Source organism: Ostrea edulis, chromosome 1 (genome assembly GCF_947568905.1).
Source record: "Ostrea edulis chromosome 1, xbOstEdul1.1, whole genome shotgun sequence".
NCBI classification, from domain to species: Eukaryota; Metazoa; Mollusca; class Bivalvia; order Ostreida; family Ostreidae; genus Ostrea; species Ostrea edulis.
The window spans coordinates 29338917-29354870 of record NC_079164.1 but is presented as its reverse complement, the minus strand read 5'-3'; the positions used below and the strand labels follow the sequence as shown (position 1 = coordinate 29354870).

Here is a 15954-nt window from a genome sequence, read left to right as displayed (position 1 = left end):
GGCTGCACTAACATCTTATATACATGTAGGTCTGCGGTGAAATGCACACGATCTGTAAATATCAGTTCTGTTCCATGATTTTTTATATATATTTACGACAGACAACAATGTATCGTCATGATAAACAGGTTTTATCCGCAGGTATGAAGAAGTGTTTGCTAACGTACATATGGCAATGCGGAGATCACCATTTCTAGTTTGTGGCTTGTGGGGGGAAAACTACGGAAGTACTGGAGATAATAGTGGCGACATATCACGTACATTTAGATTTTTGTAAACTATCTCAACTTAATCAAACAGAATGAATACAATGTCATTCTTATTTTGTTATATATCAAATAGAATACAAGAAAGAATCATTCAGGTATATAAAATGTATACAAGTCAGGTATTTTAACTTCACTGTGTCCTTAATTGATATTATTATCGTTAAGCATCCAACGACATGTGCTGCGAACTTTTTAAAAACTAAATTTAGTTTTTCTAAGTAAAATGAATACAATTTACCCTATGGAATGTAATTTATTCGCATCATTTCTCAATGAAGTTCAAAACAGTGGGGGAATTTTCTGTAATTGGAGAGAGAGAGAGAGAGAGAGAGAGGGGGGGGGTATTCAACTTTTGAACATTATAGAAAATTTGTAATTTTTATCTTTTAGGAATTTTGTATTTGCACTTATCAAAACCGAACAAAGCCAAAAGATACATGTATGTATCAACTCATGCATTCATTTCCTGTTGGTATTAGGTGACCTTGATTTTACTATCTTCTTGGTTATTGTTATTACGCATTTAATCTTGGCAATCTCATTAATGTTATTGTTGTTAAACAATTAAACTTCATAATATCTATAGTTAATGTTATTGCTGTTAACAAGGTTAAACTTCGCATTCTCCTTGGTTAATTGTTATTAAACATCTAAACTTCAGAATCACTTTAATTAATGTTGTTGTTGTTACACATCGAAACTTCAGAATCTCTTTAATCAATGTTATTGTTGTTAAATAATTAAACTTCAAAATCCCTTTTATTAATGTTATTGTTGTTAAACATCTAAAATTCAGAATCTCTTTAATCAATGTTATTGTTGTTAAGCAATTAAACTTCAGAATATCTTTAATTAATGTTATTGTTGTTAAACAATTAAACTTCAGAATATTTTTAATTAATGTTATTGTTGTTAAACATCTAAACTTCAGAATCTCTTTAATCAATGTTATTGTTGTTAAACATCTAAAATTCGGAATCTCTTTAATCAATGTTATTGTTGTTAAGCAATTAAACTTCAGAATATCTTTAATTAATGTTATTGTTGTTAAACAATTAAACTTCAGAATATCTTTAATTAATGTTATTGTTGTTAAACATCTAAACTTCAGAATCTCTTTAATTAATGTTATTGTTGTTTAACAATTAAACTTTAGAATCTCTTTCTTTAATCAATGTTGTTGTTATTATTATTAAACATTTAAACTTTAGAATCTCTTTAGTTAATGTTGGAACCTTTATAGTGAATGATCTTACACTTCAGAATCTTAATTAGATGATTTTGTTTTCGTTACACATTTTAAGTTGACATTTTCACACTTTAACCTTAGAAGAAGTAAAATAATTTAAGCATACCAATTGTCATATTCTTGACAATTATGATCAAAGCAACACTTAATCTGTCGACGAGAAATAATTCACTCTGCACCCCACAGGTCATACGCCAGATTTGCTGACTGATTGTAAAGCTGACCGCAGCAGGTTCACAAAATGCCGCCTTACTGACCCCAATGAATAAAAAAAATTCCATATTAGTGACAACTGAATGCCCTCATCTTACTTGAAAATGAATTCGGTTTACTTAGCCAGTTGTCATTGAAGATGACACACTAATGCGCAGCCGCGAGGTCAGCAATTTGTCACTTGAGGTGATGTATATGGTCAAATATTCTGATCTATGCCGGGTTTTATATATACTTGTAGCATCTAAAATGGTTTTTTCTAAAGTCACGGAATAAGGAATAACTTTTAAAACATATATTCGGTATAGATACAGTCAGTCACGTGATAGAATTCCATAAAGCCCAAAGTCCATAAAGCCCAAAGTTGTGGTATCTTGACCAGAGTACATATTCATACGATAACGAAAGGTATAATATATTGTATATTGTAATGGAAAAACATTTGCAAATGTAACTAATGACATGTACTATGTGTAGGTGATTTGTACTTGTCCGGCTGTCAATACGAACTCAAGGCTAAATTCTAAAACATTCTTGGATGAAAGGATAACTTCTCTTTTAGACACTTAAGTCAAGAACCAATCTATTTTTTTATCCCCCCCCCCCTCCCCCCCCCCCAAGAAAAAATACTACATGCAAAATGAAAGAGAAAATTTTATTTTTTATTATACATATACGTTTATCCATATCACTCTTCATAATAGACAAATATTCTCATTACTGATGTGTTATACAAAACAATTTGACATTCACGGAATTTGTTCATTTCCTATATATTTTTACTCAGTAACAGAGACATTACATTTTTTATCTAATCCACGTAAATGACGAAACGAAAAAATATCAAAGAATACAGCTTTGTAATATAGGTATATTTTCATGTTAAATTCCTCATGTGTACTTCCTATCAACATAATATGCAGTGTAACTTTAAAAGGCTATACAGTAAAAACAATTATATATGTATTTAACACTTCTATTTTTACATGTCACAGTGTAACAGCGTTTTTCCATGGCATTAGCGATCAGTTACTGTGAAACTTTTGTCTAGTTCATGCTCGGAAAACTTTTTTTTCCATTTTAGTTGTTACAATGATGACGCAGGCTTGTTGTCTCTTGCAGTTATATACAGCTTTATCCCGTCTCTTGGTCTCATCACGGCAGCCATCACTTTTTCAGTCTTGTGTGTTTTGTCCAAAGTAAACGATAACCTGAAATATTAACTTCCAGTGTTTCAATCTGGCACATTCTGTAAAATTATTTTATCAGCGATGAATAAGTGATAAAGTCGGAACATGACGACATATCGTTATGTGATTAGTTGCTTTACTTTGCAAGTGTTTCGTTCACATTTACATGGAACTCCTTTTTGACTTATCCTAAATACTAGTGGTCATAAATAGTTCTCTCTCTCTCTCCAACATAACCTTCACTTAATGTATGCGTTTATCAGGGAACATTGCCTCAGTGGTAGACTTTTTACATATTTCTGTAAGAGTATGGAAGAAAAAAGAAATAACGAGATATAAACCAATGCAAACCACGTGACTTTGGAAGAGTAACAAACTACAGTAAAACACGGTTATAGCGAAGTGCTGGATATGAGCAATTTCAATTCGTAATAAACGTAAATCGTTTTATCCACTAAGTTGATGATATCTTTTAAAACTAAAGGGAATAAAAACACTTTGCTGTAAGTGTGGATTCATTATAAACGTGTTCGCTGTAACCGTGTTTTACTGTAGGTGTAATTCATCATCAAACAAAGCAGCCAATAGCAAGATTTTAACATGACTTGCCCTAGGTTGTCTATTAGTGATCTTTATTATATACCCATCAATGTATCGTTCTTTGATACTGTGGATTTCACAGCGTGTGATCCGGTTTTCCGGATCACCACACTGTGGTTTTCTGATTCCGTATCAGTATCCTCTGAAACTGATGCCGTCACAATGACGTCACAATGCATCAACGCAACGGTATTTGTGGAAAATATTGACCGCGTCACAAAACAAAACTACGTACACAAAACATAATTTCATGGTAGATCTATGTCTGTTTTTGATAATTTGGATTACATTTATCATCTTATAAATGTGGATTTAAAATGCAGAAGGGGGTATATAATAAATTTATCATTACTACAGTAACTTGATCCGAAGAGTTGGATCACGTCTCGTTGACAGGCGCGGATCATCAGATCAAACTCGACGCTTCGCGTCTCGTGTGATCTGATGATCCGCGCCTGTCAACTCGACGTGATCCGACTCTTCGGATCAAGTTACTGTAGTAATAATATATATATATTGCATGGATTGATTTTCTGCCAATTCATTTTGCATTTATCACATTACAGGTACAGTACGTATTGCAAATCTTTCACACTGTAAAATCATTGAACAAGGAGTTTAGGAAGGTTGCCAGTTAACAAGAGGATCACGGACCACATCGTCCACCTGAGTTAACTTGCCCTTGCTGTTTTGGGTTATGTGGGTTTTTTTATTTAAAACTTCTTTTCAATCTTAAACTTTATTCCCATTTGAAAACTCTGAATTCATATTGTGACTTAGCTCCAGAAGGGTGAAATATCCGAACTTGAATTCAGACAACACTGGGATATCAAAACATTGATATGACTAACATGACCTTGCTGTTCTGGATAAGGTCATTACAAGTTAACAAGACCATAAATCACGGTATGAAATGAAAGGTCTTACCATAAGAAATATATATACAAAATGTGAAAGATCTACCATAAACAGTTCAAGAGATATTTCTTGTGGATTTCAGAGCACTTTCAATTTTTTTTTGTATTCCACAAGTTTGTATTTTAACACAAAGACTTTGTAATAATTACTTGGAGTTTGTCGTGATACAGAATGTGGTCGTTTTCTGTACACATCAGCAATATATATTATCCATAGACTGACTTTTATTTACTGATTTATATGACTAAATGTAACTGAGGTAGCCTAGTGGTGTGGGTGATCATAATTATTCTGGAGGTCCCAGGTTCGATTCTTGATTATTTACTGATTTATATGACCAACTGAGGTAGCCTAGTTGTGTGGGTGGTCACAAATATTCTAGAGATCTCACATTCGATTCTGGACCCCGGCGCCGCGTCCAATCTAAACGTTTAAAATGTGTAGTGACTCTTCCTTCACCAAGCGCCGGGCAATAAAAGTCACGGGTCTGCTATGACCTTGAGTGACAGGTTTTTAAAAAATTGATGGCATTTCAAAATTTGTGGAATGAGACGTAAAGCAACAAACATTGGTGTTATGTGTCATTTACTGAGTCATTTATTGTATCATCTACTGAGTCATTTACTGGGTCATTTACTGTTTCATCTACTGAGACATTTACTGGGTCATTTACTGAGACATTTACTGAGTCATCTACTGAGTCATCTACTGTGTCATTTACTGAGTCATCTACTGAGTAATCCACTGAGACATTTACTGAGTCATTTACTGAGTCATCTACTGTGTCATTTACTAAGTCATCTACTGAGTCATCTACTGTGTCATTTACTGAGTCATCTACTGAGTCATCTACTGGATCATTCACTGAGTCTTTTATTGAGTCATTTACTGAGTCATCTTCTGGGTCATTCACTGAGTCATCTACTGAATCATTCACTGAGTCATTTACTGGGTCATTTACTGTTTCATCTACTGAATCATTTACTGAGTCATCTACTAAGTCATTCGCTGAGTCATCTACTGAGTCATTTACTGGGTAATTTACTGTTTCATCTACTGAATCATTTACTGAGTCATTTATCAAGTCGTTTTATGGGGCAAAATGGTATTGGGGCAGCACAAAATATATCTATTGTTGGCGAAAATGAACTTACCTTTTCAGAAGAGTCGCCAAGACAACTCTTTCCTCGCTCATTGCAAAGTTCTGGCCAATACAGTTTCTGTTGAATAGATACAAGAACACAATGAGCGATTTGTTCCACACAAACAGCTTGTTTCATAGTGTTAAACTGACTTGGTAAAATTTCCATTTGCTTTTCAAACTAAAACTGGTTTACTGTTTGTTTAATTTCTATTAGAAAGTAGGTCGTCGATACAAACCACCTTCCGATTCGCGTTAGTCAGTCTATGACTGCGAACCCGGAAACAACATGCTAATGTTGTCTGCATTGTTCAGATTGAAGTCATTTCTTGTTAAGATTGAAATCAACCGGTGTTATATTCAATAGTTTTATCCGTATTCGCTATAATATGAAGTTTGAAATAGTGTCATCCGTTTATGCGAATGAAATTATCCTAAAAATGTTTTTAACAAAATGAAATTTAATCACTTACAATTAAAACGTTGTTTACGAAAGATACAGTTATAATCACTACTTAAGCTGGTCATTCAAATACATTTTTGTAATTTTAAACCGTTTATTTATTAAACCGCTCATCTAGTGTATACAAAAAACCTGTACACGTGTGTACCAATAACGAATCCATAATTCATACAACATTAACAACATACACCTACCGACAGAAAGGTTAAGCTAAAACGAACCTACGAACATACTGGTACATCCATCAACATGAACTCAGTAAGTAATTATAAACACGTGCTTTACATAGAATAAAAACATTTGATACCAGTATACAGTAAAACACGGTTACAGTGAACTCGCTTATAATGAAACCACGCTTACAGTGAAGCGATTTTCATTCCCTGCAGTTTTGTAACATCAACAGTCCATAATAAAGAATCAAAAATGTTCATACCCTGCATTTCGCTATAAACATGTTTTACTGTATTTTAGCTGAATAACATTTGATGAGTGAATAAACCTCGGTCCAGCAGAAAACGGACAGAACGCGTACGCATCCCTTTTCTCGTTATTTTCTCTTGAAAACCTCTCAGGCTTGAAATCCATGTGGTCCTCTCCCCACACTTTAGGGTTGTGGTGCAGTGAGTAGAGAAGCAGGAGCATGATACTGCCTTTTGGGATCTCCGAGCCATCCACTTGAATTGGTTGACTGTTTATTCTGGAGATAGCGGGAACAGGAGAGTGAAGCCGCATTCCTTCTTTGATACACTGTGTCAAGTATTCCAATTTCCCCAAATCTTTCCTAAAACCAGATGAAATTATGTACGTACATGTATCCACATGTGTATTGGTCGGAAATACTCTACGTGTATTTATTTTGGGGGAAATCATATGTAACGCCATTGGTATTAAAGCAAGAGTACTGATTTATGGTTGCGCTAAAATTTGAAAATTTCTTTTGATCAAATATCAAACGTACAACAACCCAAACAGTGCCAGAGATTAAATTGCACCAAATTCTGAATATACTGAAATTTCATATTCTGTATTGTAACTAATAGTATGTGGTATAGTGTGGAATCATTTTAATTCGTGGGGGCCAATCTTCGTGGATAAACAAAATATACCTGGTTCGTGGGGGCATAATTTCGTGGGTAAGCGATACGATGACACTAGGAGAGACAATTCTACTTGGTTTAAAAAAATGTTCGAGGACACGTGAATTCGTGGGTAAGAGTGACCCACAAACATCAATCCCCCACGAACAATGATGATTCCACAGTAATATGTATCGAGGAGAGTAAAATATATGAATCGGTGTAGAAAAAAAACGCCTTTTAAATCAGACATTTATATACCAACAATTCTTTATATCTTGAAAATTGATATTTTTGCAATAAGATCATAAGAAATAAATCTGAAAGTTGAAGCTTTTACCTGTAGTCATTAATCAACTTATCATACATATAAATCTTTGAATGAATTACATGTAGTTATCTTGATGTAATCTTAACAATGATTATTTTCCCAAACATGTTCTATAGACGATGAATCCGGTGATATCGCAGGCCAGGTTAGCACATTCACGTTTTGCTACTTCAGATAGTCATTAACAACGCCTGCGGTCGTGTGTTGTCCTGCTGCAGAATGACGTTACGCTTGCACGACCGCACATGGCACGCGTTGTTAGTGACTATCTTCAACAGCAAAACGTGAATGTGCTAACCTGGCCTGCGATGTCATCAAATCTATCCCCTATAGAACATGTTTGGGGTGAAATGGAACGACGTTTACGTCAAGAGCCAATCTCCCCTACTACGCTTTGGGTCGTTCTTTATTGCGCATATGGCAGAACATTTCCCAGGCATTTCTGCATAACCTGAATGTCCTTATTCGTTCAATGCGCTGTAGGTGTGCAGAATGCATGGGTGCAAATGACGATCATACATACTATCAAACTTGTGAAACTTTTTGCACCACCTTATTTCCAGTGGCTGTTCGTATCAACCATAATGGACATAATCTGTGATTTGATGTTTGAATATTGAATATTGATATACATAATGCAACATAATATTTTGTATATGAATCTATAGATAAAATTACTATACTACAGTTTCTTCTTTTTTTGGTTAAATTATAGACAACTGTGTGTGTGTGCGTGTGTACGTGCGCGCGCGTTTGTGTACGTGCGTGTAACTAAATCTATGAAGATCTATATGAACCCATTACCACTCGAGTTCACCAGTTTCCGTTTCGCTGATCACTTTGTCGATTTCTTCTTGACATTTCTTTTGACATTCGGGATGTTCGGCCAGTGAATACAGAATCCACGAGATGGCGCTAGCTGTAGTGTCATGACCTACAAATCATAACCATACCTCATATATCTACATGTATAGATTACCGGTACTTAAAATTTCCACGAATCTCTAGCTCATCTGATTTTGTTTGATGATCTAATTATGACGTCAATTTTACTTTATTATCATAATATTAAACATGATATTTGACTTATGTTACTTAAGTGGTTTAACTCGGAATCAATATTTCCCATATGTAATCTTAATATTTGGTGCCGTGACCAGTGTAGAAATGCAAAACTATAAAGTTATTCTAGATGCAAGTAAGTACAATACGAAATTTGGAATCGATATTCAGCATTACAAGAATCTTACGACAAAAGTTGAAAACCTTCCAAACTTACTATATATTGAACGAGCATGTTATCATACTATACAAATAACATATCATCAACGTATACGAATAACAATGCAAGCTGGAAGCATTAAGTCATACGTTCTGGAAATCATTCTGGTGAGAGTTCGAACACGAAACCCAGACCTAAAAATGTACAGAAATTCAACTATTTCCACAGGATAGTAAATCTTAGTACAGTGGGACAGTGTGGTTGATCTTTCCTCCCCTTAATCAAATGCTGACAATGAGAGAAACTATTCTGATAGAACGATGTGCTGAATCCCAAGGAACCACTCATACGACACATGGAACTATAGGAACTCGTAACCATAAAGTATCAACATTTTGAGTTCGGCTATATACAGAACGAAACATAAAGTATCCAATACATATACAGTACATAACATAAAGTATACACTACATATACAGAACGAAACATAAAGTATCCAATACATATACAGAACGAAACATAAAGTATCCAATACATATACAGTACGTAACATAAAGTATCCAATACATATACAGTACGTAACATAAAGTATCCAATACATATACAGTATGTAACATAAAGTATCCAATACATATACAGAACGTAACATAAAGTATCCAATACATATACAGTATGTAACATAAAGTATCCAATACATATACAGTACGTAACATAAAGTATCCACTGCATATACAGAACGAAACATAAAGTATCCAATACATATACAGTACGTAACATAAAGTATCCACTACATATACAGTACGTAACATAAAGTATCCAATACATATACAGAACGAAACATAAAGTATCCAGTACATATACAGTACGTAACATAAAGTATACACTGCATATACAGAACGAAACATAAAGTATCCAGTACATATACAGTACGTAACATAAAGTATCCAATACATATACAGTATGTAACATAAAGTATCCACTACATATACAGTATGTAACATAAAGTATCCAATACATATACAGTACATAACACAAAGTATCCACTACATATACAGAACGAAACATAAAGTATCCAGTACATATACAGAACGAAACATAAAGTATCCAGTACATATACAGTACGTAACATAAAGTATCCAATACCTATACAGTACATAACATAAAGTATACACTACATATACAGTACATAACATAAAGTATCCAATACATATACAGAACGAAACATAAAGTATCCAATACATATACAGAACGAAACATAAAGTATCCAATACATATACAGTATGTAACATAAAGTATCCAATACATATACAGTATGTAACATAAAGTATCCAATACATATACAGTATGTAACATAAAGTATCCAATACATATACAGTATGTAACATAAAGTATCCAATACATATACAGAACGCAACATAAAGTATCCAATACATATACAGTACATAACATAAAGTATCCAATATATATACAGTATGTAACATAAAGTATCCAATACATATACAGTACGTAACATAAAGTATCCAGTACATATACAGTATGTAACATAAAGTATCCAGTACATATACAGTATGTAACATGAAGTATCCAATACATATACAGTACATAACATAAAGTATCCAATACATATACAGTATGTAACATAAAGTATCCAATACATATACAGAACGTAACATAAAGTATCCAATACATATACAGTATGTAACATAAAGTATCCAATACATATACAGAACGTAACATAAAGTATCCAATACATATACAGAACGTAACATAAAGTATCCACTACATATACAGTATGTAACATAAAGTATACACTACATATACAGTACGTAACATAAAGTATCCAATACATATACAGTATGTAACATAAAGTATCCAATACATATACAGTACGTAACATAAAGTATCCAATACATATACAGTACATAACATAAAGTATCCACTACATATACAGTACGTAACATAAAGTATACAATGCATATACAGAACATAACATAAAGTATCCAATACATATACAGAACGTAACATAAAGTATCCAATACATATACAGAACGTAACATAAAGTATCCAATACATATACAGAACGTAACATAAAGTATCCAATACATATACAGTACGTAACATAGATACATATACAATTCGTAGCCATAAACTATTCGGAGGAACATGTAGCTAATGATTGGGATCCGTGACTTGTCACTGAGAAACGCCATTGTAAAGAAATATGTGTAAACAACAGTGAACAGACTAGTATATCAAACAGGGTACATGTAAAATGCGAAACGAAACAAACACGATAGGAAACGAAACAGAACAGATTGAATAACCGAACTCTTTAATCAAAATTATGAAATTGATAATATGGGCAAGCATAAAAATGAAATTCCCCTCTCGTTTGATGTGGTCTTTCGGGTTGACGGAAACGTTTTTAAGTGGTTCATCGGTTAGTATCAAACAAGTATTAACAGCAATAACATTAAGTCCGAAAGACTTTCTATTTCCATATTTTCCTCCATGCGTGCGAACAAGTTGAGAAACACGTGTAAGTAGAAATACAGGTATCATTTATAAAGATTTTTCTAAAACACCCAGTCACGTGATAAGAACGCGTTTGAGAGATAAACTTGTTTTGCGGACAGGGTGAACAGCGGCGGCCAATCAGACTTGTCGTGTTTCTTTTATGGTTTCGCGCCATACAATTCTTAAATTTTTTTTTCGCTTATGTTCCACCGATTTTTTTTAATTCATTGTATATACATGTAAATGTTTTTCAGCCAATTTAGGCAAAATATGTATTACAATGAAGAATATCAAATAGGATTTTTAAAGAGTAACTACCATCATCAATTAAATATGTTACTAAGTTTTTAAACAGAAAAATGCACAAATATAGGTTCTTAGAATTTTAATTGTACCTAATTTCAATTCTTTGAAGCAAATACCGGTACTAGAAGTCATAAAATGAGTAAATGTGAAATAAAAATATCAAAACCAACAGTCCTGACATTTATATGCATATCAAAAAAAGTTTTTTATAAAAAAAAAAAAAAAAATTAATGATCATACAATTTTTGGTGATAGAAAGTCATTTTAATAGAAAAATATGGTGTAGAAAGTGCAATGTAAAGACCAAACAAAATTTGGCATCATATTGTAAACAGGCGACCGCGCTTCCGAAAGCTACACTAAAATATAATTAATAATAGTAAACAATGGTACAAGTCACTTACCCCATATAATATTGTTGATTATGTACAGATAACCCACACTTTTAACAAAAGAAAGCACGCCAAACTATGGTACAAGTGCAGATACCCGATGGGCGTGTTCATAATGACACGAGGGAGCGTAGCTCCCTCGTGTCATTATGACCACGCCCATCGGGTATCTGAACATAACCAACAATATCATAAGGGGTAACTACTACATATATTGATATGCAGTAAGTCTAGAAATATGAGCGCCAATTTATTATTAGAACTTGTTTGTCTGTCTTGTCTAACCAACAATATCTACACACACAAACATTAAATATATATATTGCTTTTTGCTTTCTCAGACACATGATGCATGTTAGTCGGTAAAATTACTTTGGGAACTTCGTTTTAGTTAAACCGTTACGTCTGGGTAATGAGTAAATAGGCCTACTAGTTAAACTCAGGACCAGGCTCATTACCTGAATCTGAGAAGTGGTCCGAGTAGTAAGAAACAACAAGTACACGACCAACGTATTCTACCTACATAAAGGATGCACGTGAAATGAATTATCAAGTAGAATACGAAATTACACACGATGACCAACCTCCAAGTCTACAAAATTCTGAAACTTGATATTAATTGACATAAGATGGGAAAGTGTCACCTACCCTTTGAAAGTTTTCTAGATCCAACCAGGTGTATAAATATATTGATGCTTCCTACAATACGGAAACAATAATTTACCTTCAAATAAAAAAGTATCCACCTCACTCCGAATTTCTGATCTCGTCAAACAACCCCCATCTTCGTCCCTGGCAGTCAGAAGTATATCCAAAAAATCCAAATATCTGTTAGAAGATAAGTCCATGTTTTTCTATAAAGGAAAAAAACATCATGTTCATTAGAATTGCATATATTCTCTAATTGATAAAGAGGATTTTCTAAAGGTACTCTGTCACAGATACATTGTGTGAAGAGTAAGGCTTTCTCATGAATCGAAAATCGTTGCAATTCAATGTATAGGACCTTTGCTTTTGTCCTTTCTATCTAAACCTGAAGTCTTCCTTCCCAATGAAAAAAAAAAGAAGATAACAGACAATGATCAGTCTCATATATTTCATAAAAAAAAGATGACAACAAACAGTGATAAATTTCATAGATACAAAATTAACAGTAAGGCACACACGGACCCCAGGAAATACCAGAGGTGGGACCTGTACCCATTTTCACATAAAATCTTACGACTAAGATAAAACAAATCTCTCTGTCCATACTCAACTGAGTGCAACTATGTCATGAGTAAGATTGCCGTCTGTATTACCTACATGTATACTTAGTTTTCAGAAATGTATGAGTGAAGAATTACAAAAGGATCGCAGTGTTTTAAAATTTTCATCTTAATCGTAAAATTCTTTTTGTGAAAAGGGCCAGAGGTGTGTAAGAGGAGAAAGCACCCCCTGCTGATTGGTGAACATTGCACTGGGAAACACAGACAATGCCTACATATACCCTCTCCCATACGACATCCTACCGTTGTGGTGACAGATAATGCCTACATAATTTATACACTCTCCCATACAACATCCTACCTTCGTGAAACACAGACTATGCCTACATATACCCTTTCCCATACAACACCCTACCTTTGTGAAACACAGACAATGCCTACATTTACCCTCTTCCATACAACACCCTACCTTTGTAGTGACAGACTATGCCTACATATACCCTCTCCCATACAATACCCTACCTTTGTGGTGACAGACAACACCTACATAAACCCTCTCCCATACTACACCCTACCTTTGTGGTGACAGACTATGCCTACATATACCCTCTCCCATACAACACCCTACCTACATATACCCTCTCCCATACAACACCCTACCTTTGTGTTGACAGACAATGTCTACATATACCCTCTCCCTTACAACACCCTACCTTTGTGGTGACAGACTATGCCTGCATATACCCTCTCCCATACAATACCCTTCCTCTGTGGTAAGTATAACAACGAGAGGCACTCTTTATATTGTATATACTACATTTCCTATTCTATCATTTTGACCTTTACTTCGTCCCTTTGACATGATAGCCCACTTGCTGCTATGACAGCGTCCTATGTTGTTGTTGGTCGCACGGGGTGGGGGTGGGGGGCGTGCGTGGGTATCAAATCAAAATGCTTTCAAAATTTAGATGTGTTTTTGTCTTTGATTAGTTTAGCAATGAGAAATTCGTCTCATTATGACTTTATAGTCGATGATACTCCTTTAATAATGTGAGATAGTACCATGTTTCCGTTTCTATAAACTTATTGAAAATGGAGTGACAGCCAGAGACATAGAGCAGTAAAAGCCTACATTCTAGTAAGTCAGGTCAGAGACTGCACACTCAAACGTACTATTTCATTCTAGTAAGTCAGGTCAGAGACTGCACACTCAAACGTACTATTTCTTGACGTCGCTTGTCTATGATGTCTTCCGCCACCTGGTGAACATAATCACAATTTTCCTTGAATTTTTTCCCTTGTTTTGTCATGTAGAATATGAAATCTGGATGTAACCATGGAGATCTACAAATATTGAGTTATACAATATAGTCGCAACATACAAAAGAGATAATTTTAAAAAAGATAATACTGTACATTAATGAAAAGATTGTGACGAACTCAAGGGAAAAAAGGTATTAGTAGAAGAGAGAGAATAGAGAATATCCAGAAATATTTCTTAGAACGAAATGATCTTCACAGTAATGTATTTCAAGAGCTAATCAGTTATACACATTAAGACACAATGTTAGCACACAAGTACTATGCATGATAGAATCGGATACTTTTATAGAATGCATATAGATGCGTCAATGAAAATATGCCGGTCATTATATCATAATTATTTCTAAGTTCGCTGACAATATACATGTACATATTTTTAGATTGAAGAAAATAGAGGTCACCAAAACTTAACGACAAATAAATTTGGCAAATAAAAGAATTTAAGTGTGTCTACATGTATTATAAACAAAATATCGAGTCAAGAGAAAACTTTCAAAAGAAATATTCGTATCTTACAATAGCTAAGCACGTTCTCTGTTTAGTCAGCCTCTTCAGTGATGCCACGTTACAGACAGTTTGTATTACACATAAAATATATTTAGAAAACACGAGTATTTCCATAACATTTTCACTCTGAGCGTGGCAGTGAAAATGATTTTTCCCTTTGAATATCCATATTACCATCAAAGAGCATCATGCAGAATGAAACGTGGAATTTTTTTAAACTTTATTAATTAATCCGTTAATGACTAATTCTGAGGTACACGTACCGTGGTATACATGGTGAAAAATCCCTTACGGTTACAAAATTATTTCTTTGACCTTTAATTATCATGGTAAAACTTAGTGTGACCCAACTTTTACTTCTACAGTAAAACTCCCAAATCAAAGACAATATGCCCCTTGGTGCAAAATGACTTACTTATTTCTGTAGGCCCATCCTGTAGCTATCTCCTGCACAGCAGTGACGTAAGGATGTGTACGCCCTCTGTAAAATACCAACACAACAAATCAATTATTGACATTCAACATTTTTTTTTTTATTATTATTTATTAATTTTTTATTTCACAAATATTGACATAAGACAGAAGAACATTTGTCATTTTTTTTCTAACCACTTTCACACACTTTCATACTCACACTCATACATTTGTTGGTAAGTGCTTGCATTTTTAATATAATTGTAAGAGAAAAATGATAACAATACAGAGCTTGAGTAAATAGATAAAAGTACATGTGGCTTCAAAAGTAGAAAAAAAGTATTGCTTGAAATAGCAAAATTATGATTTTTTATGTTGTCAAAAAACACTTTTTGACATTCAACATTTTAACAAAGCTTGCCGTCTTTAGGAACAACCATACACAGTAAACTCATATAAATGTGATTTTTATTAAATGACCTCATAATCAAACTTTTCTAAAATGGTAAATCTTATATCATGTCTACTTCACGGTCACACTAGAAAAATTATTGTACAGTAGTTTCTAGTAGGTGTTTTTTTTTTTTTAACTTGATTTTATATAAATATTTG

The 15954-nt window shown here is 33.8% G+C and overlaps 1 protein-coding gene across 1 annotated transcript in view; it reads right to left on the bottom strand.

Annotated features, from left to right (window-relative positions):
- Positions 1-2372: 2372 nt before the first annotated feature.
- Positions 2373-15954, bottom strand: part of LOC125663925 (ultra-long-chain fatty acid omega-hydroxylase-like) — a 29568-nt gene continuing 15986 nt past the window's right edge. Inside the window, exons 5-11 of the mRNA XM_056163512.1 lie at positions 15344-15409; positions 14319-14442; positions 12615-12744; positions 8258-8387; positions 6546-6827; positions 5594-5659; positions 2373-2942 (exon numbers count right to left, since the gene is read on the bottom strand). Of these exons, the coding sequence (XP_056019487.1) occupies positions 2819-2942; positions 5594-5659; positions 6546-6827; positions 8258-8387; positions 12615-12744; positions 14319-14442; positions 15344-15409 (922 nt within the window). The 3' untranslated portion in view covers positions 2373-2818. The remainder of the gene's footprint in view (positions 2943-5593; positions 5660-6545; positions 6828-8257; positions 8388-12614; positions 12745-14318; positions 14443-15343; positions 15410-15954) is intronic.